General features: G+C 35.3%; 1 protein-coding gene across 1 annotated transcript in view; it reads right to left on the bottom strand.

Annotated features, from left to right (window-relative positions):
• LOC146536947 (uncharacterized) overlaps positions 1–13,433 on the bottom strand; it is a 130,817-nt gene that overhangs the window by 10,968 nt on the left and 106,416 nt on the right. Inside the window, exons 6-15 of the mRNA XM_085189648.1 lie at positions 11,799–11,876; positions 11,628–11,704; positions 11,146–11,210; positions 9,971–10,148; positions 4,970–5,106; positions 4,378–4,582; positions 3,519–3,683; positions 2,160–2,353; positions 1,662–1,758; positions 714–962 (exon numbers count right to left, since the gene is read on the bottom strand). Coding sequence (XP_085045774.1) covers positions 714–962; positions 1,662–1,758; positions 2,160–2,353; positions 3,519–3,683; positions 4,378–4,582; positions 4,970–5,106; positions 9,971–10,148; positions 11,146–11,210; positions 11,628–11,704; positions 11,799–11,876 — 1,445 coding nt within the window. The remainder of the gene's footprint in view (positions 1–713; positions 963–1,661; positions 1,759–2,159; positions 2,354–3,518; positions 3,684–4,377; positions 4,583–4,969; positions 5,107–9,970; positions 10,149–11,145; positions 11,211–11,627; positions 11,705–11,798; positions 11,877–13,433) is intronic.

The following is a 13,433-nucleotide window of genomic DNA, read 5'->3' as shown; positions in this document are numbered from 1 at the left end:
AAACAAAATACTACACTTATTTTGTTTAATTAATGATTATTAATCGATGCAAGCGACGTTAATAGCATTAGCTTTAGATAATCTGTTAACATGTTAATTGACGTAATTTGTACGAGCTAATAAACCCGACAGCTTCCTGCGTGTTCATCACAACCATTATTAATGATGAGGATGGGGATTTGCATCAGTGATTCTTAGATTTATGATGTTAAATTCAAATATATGTAAGAGGAATGAAAGATTTGTGAATATAACATATATACATATTAATAAATTAAGAAGAATACCAAAATTAAACGTATTTATTAGATTTTTTTACGTACGATTGTTAGTTATATAGAATACTAGCGGCCCGCTCGCGGTTACACCCGCGTGAACTATGTTATTATTAATTTCTGTCTCCATGACTACGTCTTAGTGACGTCTATGCAAAATTTGAGACTCGTAGCATTTGTAGTAACGAAGTTTCATACAAACTTTCGACCCCAAAAACAACCCCTTAGAAGTCGAATATTGCAAATTCCCGTCTTAGCGAGCTATGCAAAATTTGAGATTCCTAGCACTCGTAGTTTCTGAGATTTCGTGATGAGTGAGTGACCTTTCGATTTTATATATATAGATAAGTAAATTACATTTAATATAAAATCATTTAAGTTATTAATAATTTTCATAAACAAAACTTGGAGCAAGTAAAATATGAATGTACGACTTACCTCCTCATCCAAAAACGCATCAGGATGTTTTAACAAAGTGTCATATATAATTAATAGATGCGCCACACTCTCTTGTCTATCCTGGAACTTTCCAGCTGCTGAACGTAAATATTCCAGCATTTCCCTGGAATGTTGTAAAGGTAGAGTGCCTTCGCCGGGATGGGCGGGAAGGAACCTAAGAACTGCTCCGTACTGGTGTGCGACGTTGGATACATTCTCCCAGGAGTAACCGTAGGATATGCGCGTGAACTGAAAGGTGTAGATATTATTTTTTACGAAAATCCGTTCATCATTCTTCACATTAAAGAAAAATTTTGTCGTTCTTAATTCTTGACTTATACATTTTTAACATAGCTATGGACATGAATAATATGAGAAGATAATATTTGCAAAACTGAAAAGTGGCATTGAAATATGTCGGAATATTTCAAAGTACCTCTTAGATTCATATTTTGCATCTATTTACTTAATTTACTTACAAAAATACAAGTAACATGTTATCTACTAGACATGTCTAATGAAATTTTCTTATTATTAATTTCCAACTCCTGTAAAAGGATGAGGTTCTCAGGTCGACTGTATTTTTATCATCATATTGCCAACTGAATTCCCTAATTAATTTCTTTCTCCATCTTGCGCACGTGTGAACTCACTGAGCTATAACATCCTCATTTTTATTGCTACTAAAATGAACATATAAAATTGTACTCGAAAATTATAAAAGAATTTCATGATTTCTAAAGCGCACGTCGTCGTCTAGAAAATACACGTGTATATGAAATTGAATTTGAAATAAACGCTACAGCCAATCTCGCTTGAATCTTGTACTACAAAAGATTTTATATATCTGACTTTCTCGGTTTTTATTAAAATATAAATAGCCATGATTCTATCTTCATTTTAAATTTCATTTAAAAGAAAATTAATAATAATATCCAGGTTGTTTACCTGTTCGTAAATATCTTTCAAAGAATCAGCGATGCATCCAGAGAAGTCCGGTGACATCCATTTGACTCCATGCTGAGTTGTCTTCGGCTCGCAAAATCTAGATCAGAAGTGAATCGATAAGATCCTAGCAAATTACTTAATCTTTTGAAAGTTATTGAATTCACTGACCAAGTTATCTAACTAATAATTCAGTTCAGACTTTCAAAGCTAAGTTTATTAACAGTTTAAATATTTAGACGAGGTCATTAATGAGGATTTACTCGTATTCATGAATTCGTTAATTAATTAATTTCCAAACTTACAAATTTCAACTTTCAGACGATTTTCGGAAATATGAAAAATAAAAGTGTGGCACATGTCAGAACTTGTGAAAAGTTAATAGAAATATTTTTAAAAGGTTCAGAAGAAAGGATTGTATTTAAACGTTTTTAAAATGTTTTTCCATAATTAGGAAAGAAAAATATAAAAAAAATAGAATTGTAGCCTGTTGTTGCTCACCTCGTAGACTCGCCACTATGTCCAAGCGGGCAAGCAGCAGAAGCATGGGCTCCAGGAGCAGTTTTAGGCCACCTCAGACCGTGGGAAGCTTCCGTTTCACAGGCTTCATCTTTAACACCCAACGCCCACATCGTCACTCCCTTAGCATTAGTACCGGCCACTGACGATACTTGACATCGAAACTCACCGGATTTCTAAAAATATTTATCGAATGAGATAACGAAGAAAAACGTATGTAACTACGAAATTATTAAAAAATAATTTTACGGTTTTTCCCATATAACAGATATGAAGAGACACTTTGTTCTACACTTTCCGTCCAAGTTTTCAGAAATTATGTGTTGAGTGACGGACTTTATTGCCGCGGTTCGTTGGACAGAGCGAGAAAATTTAAATATCCCCAGAATGAGGATCGAAGCCACACCCATCACGTTTACATTCATACGCTGTCCCATTCATACCAAGTCATGAGGAATTTTTAAATACCTTCAATTATTTTGTAAAGTCATATCTTATTAATTTTATTTCAGAACCATTTCGATTATCCGTAAAAGCAATTTTTCAATATCAAAGAATTAAAAATGCAGACAGTTCAATTTTTTCCTTAATTTCATAAATACTCCATTACGGATCTCTTAATAATTCAATATACAGCGTAAAAATTTTCATTAAAATTATTAAAAGAAAGTCTTATTTGCCCAGTTTTTTTAACAAAATATAAAGAAACATTCGTTAGTTTCGTAAACAACAATGATTTACAAGAAACAATGCTCTTGTCATTCGCTGTAGGCACGGCGGGGTAATTAGCGGTGTACGACAATAGATGGAGATTCATTAAAACTTTATCTTGGTTAGGTCTTATATTTTATTATGTTATCTAGGTCTTTTCTTTAAATACTGAACTATATAAGATTAAGATTTTAATGAAGGATTACGAATAAAAGGAAAGATTTTTTTGCATTGTGTTACTTGAACGACACACCATGTCAACGTTCGGAAAGCCCAATTTGGGCGACCTTTTTTTTAAAACAACAAAATTCCTTGTTGCTTAGTAACTTTCGTAATTAACATGTGAGACAGTAAATTGCACATCAAATAGAAAGGTATTTTAATTATATACATCGAGTATATTACAAATATGAGAAAAAAGTAGCCTATGTTCATCCCGAGAGTATACTCCCCTCGAGTATGGGTATATGAAATTTTATCACAATCGGCTCAGTAGTTTGGCCCTGATTGAGTCATAGACAGACAGAGTTACTTTCGAATTTATAATATAAATATAGATATTTTATTTCAATATGACTTCAAAATTATTCAACGCATAGGCTTAGAACTAAACAGATATGACATACAAACCTGAACATTATACAACTTCAGTACACTTCCAGCAGGGTACAGGTCTTCCCAGACCTCTCTTCCCGGTGCTAGCGGCAGCAGTGATCTTTCTCTCGCCCAACTGAATCCCAGCGCTCCGTGCACGCGACCGGCGCCCGCTAGGCAAGTTATGCTTACGTTGTCGCCCTGGTAAATATCATATGAATATAATAAAATTACATAAATTTGAAGCTTTTGGCGGCTACGGGTTTGATTAAGAAGTTTAGTAATAAAGGAAATTTATTAAATTAATTTTATAGCTCTAGTAAAGCGAAATAGGATAAAGCGAAATATTGAGTTTCGCTACTCAACATGCAATGTCTCGTTCTCAAGCAAATCGAATACTTATATTTGTTTCAGTCGTTTCTAGAATCTGTTAGACACGTCAGTTTATTCTTGTTTTAAATTGTCAGGTTATAAGTTTGGCTTTACTCAATTTAGAGAATTCTTGTTGTTTTCAGTCTTTAATTTAACATCATATTGAATCGAAAATGTCGCATTTAGTTGAACATTTTTTTTATCTTCACGCTGTTTCCCACACATAGCAAGGCAGTGTTTGTGAACCTTGTATTAAGACATTCCGTTCCCAATAAGACACTTCCCGTCACTTTTCGTAGAATTCTGAAGGCATTTTGTGTTGAGTGGCGGAATTCAACGCCGTGCTTTGACTCGTTACCAAAGCAACCACAACCTATCGTGTTTACAGTCGCATGTTTGTGACTCAATGCCACGACAGGACTCAAAGAGGCTTTAGTTGAACATAGATTAATAAATTAAAAATGGCTAATATTTAATCAGACTTAAACCCCTTTTGTAAATTAAAAAATAAATTCATAATTACCTTATTAACAGTCAGCGTAGACGGCACAAGCCGGATATCCGGTGGTCGCAGTATCGTCAGCCGTAGAGCGCTGCACCGTCGTCTGCCGGAGTCGTCAGCGGAACACGACCACCGACCACTGTCGGGTTTCTTAGCCCCCGATATTCCGAGCACTGACATACGCCTTCCTAAGGCATCTTCTGCTACTGTTCTTGTCCAAATGTCTCTAGGGAAGAGAGGTTTTGACCTTTTATTTTAGCTGTTTGTGCAACTGTAAACGTGGTAGGTTGTGAGTTCAATTCTCACTCGACGAAATTAAATATTTAATATTTTCATCGATCTGGTAACGTGGTAAAGCGCGGCGTTGAGATGCTTCAAGAATTTGGCGGAAGGTGGGGAATGGAAGTGTCTTATCTCTCTACGTTCCTTCTGCCTACCTTAAAAGTAAAGCTAAAAAGGAAAAATTGTAAAGTAAAACAAGTGTGTATAAAAAAGGCTAATAAAAATCTGTAATTAGACTTATAATTTTCTTTGCTTCCAACACTTTTTACATTTAATTTAATGGAAAATATTGAAAGAAAATCGACGAAAAAAGATTTTAATTAACACTTACCGAGTAGTACCGTTGAAGTTCACTTTGACCCCGTCCTTGTACCACGTGAACGCAATCTCCGAGGACCCGTACGCCATACAACTCAGTATGAACTCTGAGCCCTCCCATGCTTCCGGCCGCTGGTTCACGATCAACGCCTGCAATGAAAGGTAAAATTTACAACCCCCAAGAAATGTTTCAAGGTAGAGAAACATTTTTATTGCCTAATGAAATTTTTATGTCTCAATCCTAGCAATGCACGGCCATATTTTTACGAGTTTCTTATTGCTGTCAGTTGGATTCTTTGGGTAAGTTATGTCGCGGAAATTGAGACTAGGAGACGTCGCGTCGCGTCGCGGAGTTGGATAGGTGTGTTGATAATTAAATTATATTATACACTAGTGGACCCGGACGCGGCTACGCCTGCTTGAACTATAAGAATATTTTCGCGTCGGTCATACTCATACTGTGCCGCCCGAAGGCTAGGTCATTTCGAATCAGTGACATCTCCTTAATTATTTATTAGTATGTTATACAGTAAACTATAATTTCAATCTAGATAAAATGCTAAAAGTGACTATTATATTTATTTTCATAAGGATGAATATCAAAATGTCGCGGTAACGGTTGCGTAGCGACGCGACGGTTGTTATTAACATGGCGGAATAAATTGCATGTCAAATTAGAAAGTACTTAAAAATATATTAGTTTATATGTGTAATGTAATGTTATATAGCCTATAGCACTTCTGAAGAATGCAGCTTTCATACAAAACAAAAACAAAGTAAATCGGACCAGTAGATCCAGAGATCTTAGCGTTCAAACAAACAAACAAACAAACAAACTCTTCCGCTTTATTATATTACTAGCGGACCCGGACGCGGCTACGCCTGCTTGAAATATAAGAATATAATTTCTATACAAATATAATTTCAATCTAGATGAAATGCTAAAAGTGACTATTATATTTATTTTCATAAGGATGAATATCAAAATGACGCGGTAACGAACGCGGTCGCGTAGCGACGACGGTTGTTATTAACATGGCAGAATAAATTGCATGTCAAATTAGAAAGTATTTTAATTTATTAGTATATATTTGTAATGTAATGTTATATAGCCTATAGCACTTCTGAAGAATGCAGCTTTCATACAAAACAAAAACATAGTAAATCGGACCAGTAGATCCAGAGATCTTAGCGTTCAAACAAACAAACAAACAAACAAACAAACAAACAAACAAACAAACAAACTCTTCCGCTTTATTATATTAGTATAGATTAGTATTAGTATTAGTATATTAGTATTAGTATTAGTATATTAGTATAGATTCTGTAAAGAAAGAATAACATAGTAATAACAGAAACATAACAGAATAAGAAGTTCTGTAAAGAATTGGTAAGCTGAATTGGCAATGGGCAATGGGGCATATCTGTCGTAGAGCCGACGGCCGCTGGGGCAGACGTGTCTTAGAGTGGAGACCCCGTACAAAACGACCGGTGGGACGACGACATAACGGATGGGTCCGAAGAGTTGAGGATCGAGTGTGGTGGCGAGAATTGGGGAAAGCCTATGTCCAGCAGTGGACAAAAGATGGCTGTTGATGATGATGATGATGATGATTCTTTCTGTGTATTAATTAGAAAAATATATAGCCTGATGCTGTTGTGATACATGGGCGATTGTACACGCGACGGTTGCGGGTTCGATCTCCACTCGGGGGAAACTAAAAAAAAAAATTACAATAAGGAATTCCATGAACAAAAGGCACTCAGTTAACTCAATTACCATTGGCATCTTAACTATTCATAACGAGAACCACTCTCGAGTCTGAATATAATAAATCTGCAGTATTAACTTGATTGAGAGTCAAATAAAAGGAATTTTCCTAATGAAATGAACACTTTTACTTGATTCTGGCGTAGCTGGTGGAACAATCATGCTAGCTCACGTTATCGCGTTTAGTACAACTGGCAGACGGCCAGAGTTAAGAGTTTTAACGAGCTACGGTGGAAATTTAAGATTTCATTTGATAGCTTAAGAGAAGAACATTTTAATTATTATATGTACTTCTTAATACATAACATGCATTTCAAATTTGCAAAAGTCAAAAGGCGTCGATGGCCCTGCGTTTGTTAAACGTTCTAATGGCGTTCGACGGGCGTTGTTGCCACAGTAAAAAAAACTTGATGTGGAAAGACCCTAATTTCCTTTTGTAATGTTAATAAGTTACATTCTGTCTGTTCTCTGGTATGGTAAGTTCCAATTCTAATAACTGCTCTTACATTCACTCTTACAGCTTAGCTAATATAGCTAAACCAAGAATAAAACAAAATAATTTGAATTAGTTTAAAATAGTAAAACTGATGACATGTGACACTGTGACGAAGAATGACTTCCCCTCAGGAAGCACTAAGATACGTACTGTGTATGTATGTGTGTATGTTTACTTTATGACACTGTATTGTACTGTACATTAGACATATTCTTCAAATTAATTTTAATATAAATATCTATACAGTAAAAAAAATCGTTGTGAGTTAGTTAGTGAGTACTTATGAGTTCTAATGACTAAATTATATTTTCTCTTAGATACTTACAATTCAGACATTTATTATAAAAATATATGTACTATAAATACATACATACATAGCTTCACGCTTTATCCCAAACGGGGTAGTCAGAGAGAACGGAGCGCCAAACGCTACGGTCTCTACTTACCTCTTTCGCCTCGTCCTCATCATCAACCTCTTCATACATGCCCTCCTACTATAAATAGAATCCTATTTACTATAAATAGATATTAAATAAATTTCCACAACGTACAAAACAAACAATAACAAAAAAAGTAGATCTTAATTAATGACATGAGTGAACGCAGCGTTGAATTAAGCAGTGATTAATTATTAAACAAAAGGGTTTTTCATTGTAGAACTACATCAAAACAGAGACAAAACATGAATAGGGCACAATGTGGTTCCTGGCAGCGCTACGCTTGCAGCTCACAATGGGACGAGATGGTGAGAGTTGCGCTTTAAAAAATATATACATATTTTTTTAATTTGCTAACTGTACTCGGGGAATACCCGAAAATGTAGGCCTCGATTAAACTTTTCTTTTTTTTTTTGGAATTTTTATAATATTTTGTTCTTATAGAAATTTTTATAATGTATTCATGATGTATAAAAAAAATGTATAATTCGAAATAGACCCCATTTTAGTTTGCTTACAATGTTTTTTTAATAAAATCGTGCCGTGAAGACTTTTATGTAGATAAAACAAAGCTTTAATTTGTCTTTTTGTCTGTTGCTCATGCATTACTTTAAAACTACAACATTTGGTTGCAATGGTTTCATTAAAAATATTTATGTAGTAAGAGATCTAAAGAATAGAGGTCAGTCGTGGCGCAGAGACACAAGCGTGTGACTATAAACGCGACGGGTTGCAGGTTCGATTCTCACTCCAGGAAATGAAATATTCAATATTTCTTCGTTATGCTGTGGAGGAAAGCGCAGTGTTGATTTCCGCCACTCAACACGCAGTCTCTCCAGAATTCAACGGAAAATTGGAAGCGGTCTTAATACTACGATAGAATCCCTCTGCCTACCCTGCTGTTGCTGAAAAGATATGCTATAAATGAACTACAAAAAAGCATACAATGTAAGAGTATGCAGAAAAAGAGGACATGATTGACATTCCAAAGAGTTCCTCTCAAAATGTATGGGGACTCTTCAAAGTATATATGGAGAGGTTGACGATAACTTATCTGAAGAACGTATTTTTCTCTGCTATTTTTTAAATTTATTTTTCTCGTATATTTATTAATATACGTTTCTTCTATAGTAAGTTGGGTTGCAATTTTTAAAAGAACTCCAAAGGTGTTGGTAGTAATAGCCAGTATTCTTGCAAAAATACAGAGAAAACAAACCCAGCACATACTATATTAAAGTGCATTGCGGGAGCAGGTGCTCGCGGTGTATATGCGGCGATAAATACTGAATTTAACTTTGTAACTTTTTATTTATTCTTCTTACTGTAACTTTATACGGAGAATAACGTTTCGTGGAGAAACTAGCGGGTATTTCTTTTGAGCTTATCGAATTTTGTATTAAGTTGCGAAGTCGTGGAATATTTAGGAGGTATATTATTTAAGCGTTTAGTTTAAAGTTAATGTAAAGAATGGAATGAATACAAAAGTTTTCATTGTTCTTTTAAGTGCATATTATGTTTTTGTTTTTAGCTTTACGCTGTATACCGAAACAGGGTAGGCAGAGGGAACCTGGGAAGCTAGTATTAAGATACTCAGTTCCTATTAAGACATTTTTATTCTCCACTTTTCTCCGAAACTCAACACTAAGTTTCATCTCTCCTGCTATATGGGGAATAAAGCGTAAGGCTAAATATTTGTAACCCAAAATATTTTTTAAATTGTTAATTCTAGTTAAAAAAGAGAATTTTCTGCCTTTGTAATTGCTTGTACGTCGTTACAACTGTAAAACCTGTTTGTTTTTCGTTTTCGTTGAATCTAATCTTTGAAGTTGTGGAACTGATTTTGACAGACCTTTCTAGTTCGCAATATCAGTTTGTTTGTGAGTATATTTTAGATCAGTTTATTTCTAAAAACATTTTGTTGTCGCTTAATATTTAAGAACTTTGTGTATTTTTTATTTAGATGTCAACATCAACTTTTTATATTATAATGCACGACGTTTGTGGGTAAATTCCCAGTCGGAGGAATGAAATATTTAATATTTTCATTTCAACGTTCTGGTTTCAACAAGGCAAAAGTGCGGCGTTAAGTTCTACTACTCAACACGCAACGCCTTAATAATTTGGCAGAAAGTGGAGTGGCAGTAAGTGTCGTAACGGCGAGCGGAGTGTAATAACACTAGGGTCCCAGGTTATCTCTACCTACCCTGCTATGTGCGGGATACAGCTGAAGCAAAAGTTGAGAGGCGAAACTCAACGCCACGGTTTGTCCAGCATTACTCAAATACTTATAAGTAAAGAAAGCTAGCTCACATGTAAGCTCAACGCCGGCTGCATCTCCAGCCGCAACGTGGCGGGCAACACTCGCAGCCGGTCCTCGCGCGTCCTGGTCGCCGCCAGACGTGCCAGAGCCGCGCGCAGCACGCCCGCCTCCTTGCGCGCGCCCCACACGCGCAGCCACACCGAGCGCGCGCCCGACGCTTCAGGGGAACTGGGGGAGAGATGAGCTCATATCTAATTTCATACTGTACTTTTATCTTGTTATATTATAGAAAATCTTTACAAAACTTGTACCCTATGTTTTTGAGCCTAGTCGTGGCGCAGGGGCATAAGCGTGTGACTTTAAACGTGACAGGTTGTGGGTTCGATTCCTACTCGAGGAAATTAAATATTTAATATTTTAATTCCTTTGCTCTAGTGTCGATGCAAAGCACGGCTTAGTTCTGCCACTTAACACGCAACGCCTGCAGAATTCGGCGGAAATGGGTTATGGAATATCCTAAAACTAGATTACCTGTAATGTTTCATCTAAATCTGTTGAATAGTTTTTACGTGAAAATGGAAGAAAACAGTCATTCTCACAAATAATTCATATTTATAAGTAAGATATTAGTAAGATAGTAGGATAAAGCTATAGCAAAAAAACAAATGTTAACAAAAAACAATTGTCACTTTAATAATTAAAATTCTACCAGCATTCTCAGTTGAAAATGAAACTTTATTTTCTTTTTTCTTCCGTAAATTTCATTAAATATTTATGAAACGAAGCTTTTTCCTCTTCTTAAAGCTTTAATGGTAGTGATAATATAAAAATCGATTAATATTCGAAGATAATGGCGTAATTATTTTTGGCTAACTTTTATACTTTCATGATTTTTATACATACATTTAATTATTTTACTATTAAATTTTATCAATTTTCCTTTATTTATTTTTTCTAGCTTCACACTGTATCCCTTACTAAGCAGCGTAGGTAGAGGGAACCTGGGAACCCAATGTTAATACACTTCCAAATAAAAAATATTACTCTTCTCCACTTTTCACTAAATTCTTTAGGCATTCATTACACTGATAGGGAATCGAAGCCACAACCATCGCTTACAGTCAGACCCTTTGTCTCTGCGCTATAACGATCTCAGTTTTACAGATAGAATTACATAAAATATTTGTACAATCGTCCGAAAACAAATTTAACTTACTTGACTTACCTTATGTTTAACAATTGAATATCATCATGTAGCGTTATATTCGATGCTCTTAAATAGTTTGTGATCTGAAAAAAAGGGGAACATAATAGTATTACTACTTTTTAGCTTCACGTTTCATCCCACACATAGCAGGGAAGGCAGAGGGAACCTAGTATTAAAACATTCCGTTCCCCACTTTCCGACCAATTTTTGAGTTTGCAGAACATTATCAGAGCAAGGAAAGAAAAATATTAAATATTTAGTTTCCTCTAGTCGGAATCGAATCCACAACCAGTCGCGTTTACAGACACACGCTTGTGCTCCTGTACCACGACTAGCCTCAAAAATATTTTTAAATTCTAAATACTTAATTGAATTTCATCAACCATTGTTCTTTACAGCCAATACCTATTAAACAGTGGCCAGGACGTCGATATATAAAAAGAGTACGTCGGTATATAACCTAAGTATGTCAGCTTAATAAAAAAAAAAATAGTAGACACCTGCTTAATAATCTCTTGGGATGTGTTACTGCTGCCCGGGTCCATAATTTGCAGTCCTGTATCGAAGCGGGCGGAGGCTGGAAATTATATTAGTATAGAATATATGATAATTCAAATGAAAGCATAATATATGGAAAAATGCATACAGTTTTCAATTTTTAATTAACTTACAAACATCAGTGTCTTTTGGATTGCAGTCGCACGTGGTCCCCTCTTTACAGCCTTCTGAGCACTCCTCGATGCCGCATTCTGCGGAATGAATTATAAATTCGTTGTAGTCTTTTAAAATAAGATTTTAATATAAAATAAGATGAAAATTAAAATAAGCATTTTTTTTCAGATTCATCATATATGCTGCATATGGCAGGATAAGCAGAGGAAACCTAGTGTTAAAACACTCACTTTCCGCCGAATTTTTCGAACCATTAAGTTTTGAGTAGCGGAACTCTTTTTGCGCTTTTGTCTAGGTACCAGAGTGTAAAAATTAAAAAAAAATCAACTTCACGCTGTATTTTGCACCACAGCAAGGTGCCCACCTCGAGGAAATGAAGTATATTTATTATTTTCATTTCGTCGCTCGGGCAGCGATGCAAAACGCGGACTTGAGTTTCGCTACTCAACACGCAATGCCTTCGGAATTCGGTGAAAAGTGAAGAACGGAGTGTCTTGACACTAGTACACTATACTCTGCTATATGCGGGAAACAGCGTGAAGCTGAAAAAAAGGTATCTATTCTTGAACAGATGCTTCGTAATATCCTTTTGCCATTTCTACAATATTACGCTGTACCTACAAGGATTCATGAAAAACCTATATCAAACCAAAAGGTCCTTATTTTCTTAGATCCGCCAAAAAAATACTAAGCTGATGTTTACCGCCATCATTATACCCAAACGTTCATTAGCTGACAGCAAATGAGTATACAGAGAGGCTCAAAGTGAGGAAATGGGTAGGAAAATGAGGATGCTATTTCACTAACCCATTAGAGTGAGGATCTATAGCCGAAACGTGGTTATTGGACTGTTGACTTGAAATTTGACTATCTGCTTGTTTAGGCGATGCCATTTTTCTATTTTTTATTTCATTTTTTTCAAATATAATAGTTTAAAAACCAGTGGTGCGCTGGGGCATAAGCGTGCGATTTAAACGAGACAGGTTATAGGTTCGATTTCGACACGAGGAAAAGAAATGTTTATGATGTAATTGCCAGGTAAAGCACGGCTTTGATTTAACACATTCAATACGCAATGCTTTGTTTTAATGCGAACAGAGTGCCTTAACACTAAGGTCCCTGATCCCCTCTGCCTAAAATATTGAGATTTGAATTCTTCAACCTTCAACGCCATTGTAAACATAACTTTTTAACTGTTTTCTTACTATTTTCTTACATGTGCAATAAAGAATATATATATATATATATATATATATATCTTGATATTTGGAGAACGCAGTGTCTGAAAACTGGTTTCCCGTGCACTCTGCTATACGCGTGATAAAAATAAAAACAAATATAATAATTAAAATTCTATTCACATAGCGAAACATGTATTTTTATATAAAAGGATTTTGTTTAGAAATAACTTGTCTAACAGAATAAGCTTAATTATATTGGAATGCGCTGCGAATGGCTTCCAGGGTGATTACGAGGAAACTTTTGCAATCACCATGTTCAAATTGAATAGGGTCTGGCCACTTTTTTGTTTGGCAACGATCGTTGTTTTGTTTTTAGTGGAGTAATAAAAATAATTTTAAATCGAAATACTTTAAATGTAAATGTTTTTAACACTTTGGTTTTGAAATTTGGGA

Source organism: Heliconius melpomene, chromosome 8 (genome assembly GCF_056956725.1).
Source record: "Heliconius melpomene rosina isolate 202511_hmr_F chromosome 8, ASM5695672v1, whole genome shotgun sequence".
Lineage (NCBI taxonomy): Eukaryota > Metazoa > Arthropoda > Insecta > Lepidoptera > Nymphalidae > Heliconius > Heliconius melpomene.
The sequence above is the reverse complement of the archived record's forward strand: the minus strand, read 5'-3'. Positions and strand labels throughout refer to the sequence as shown.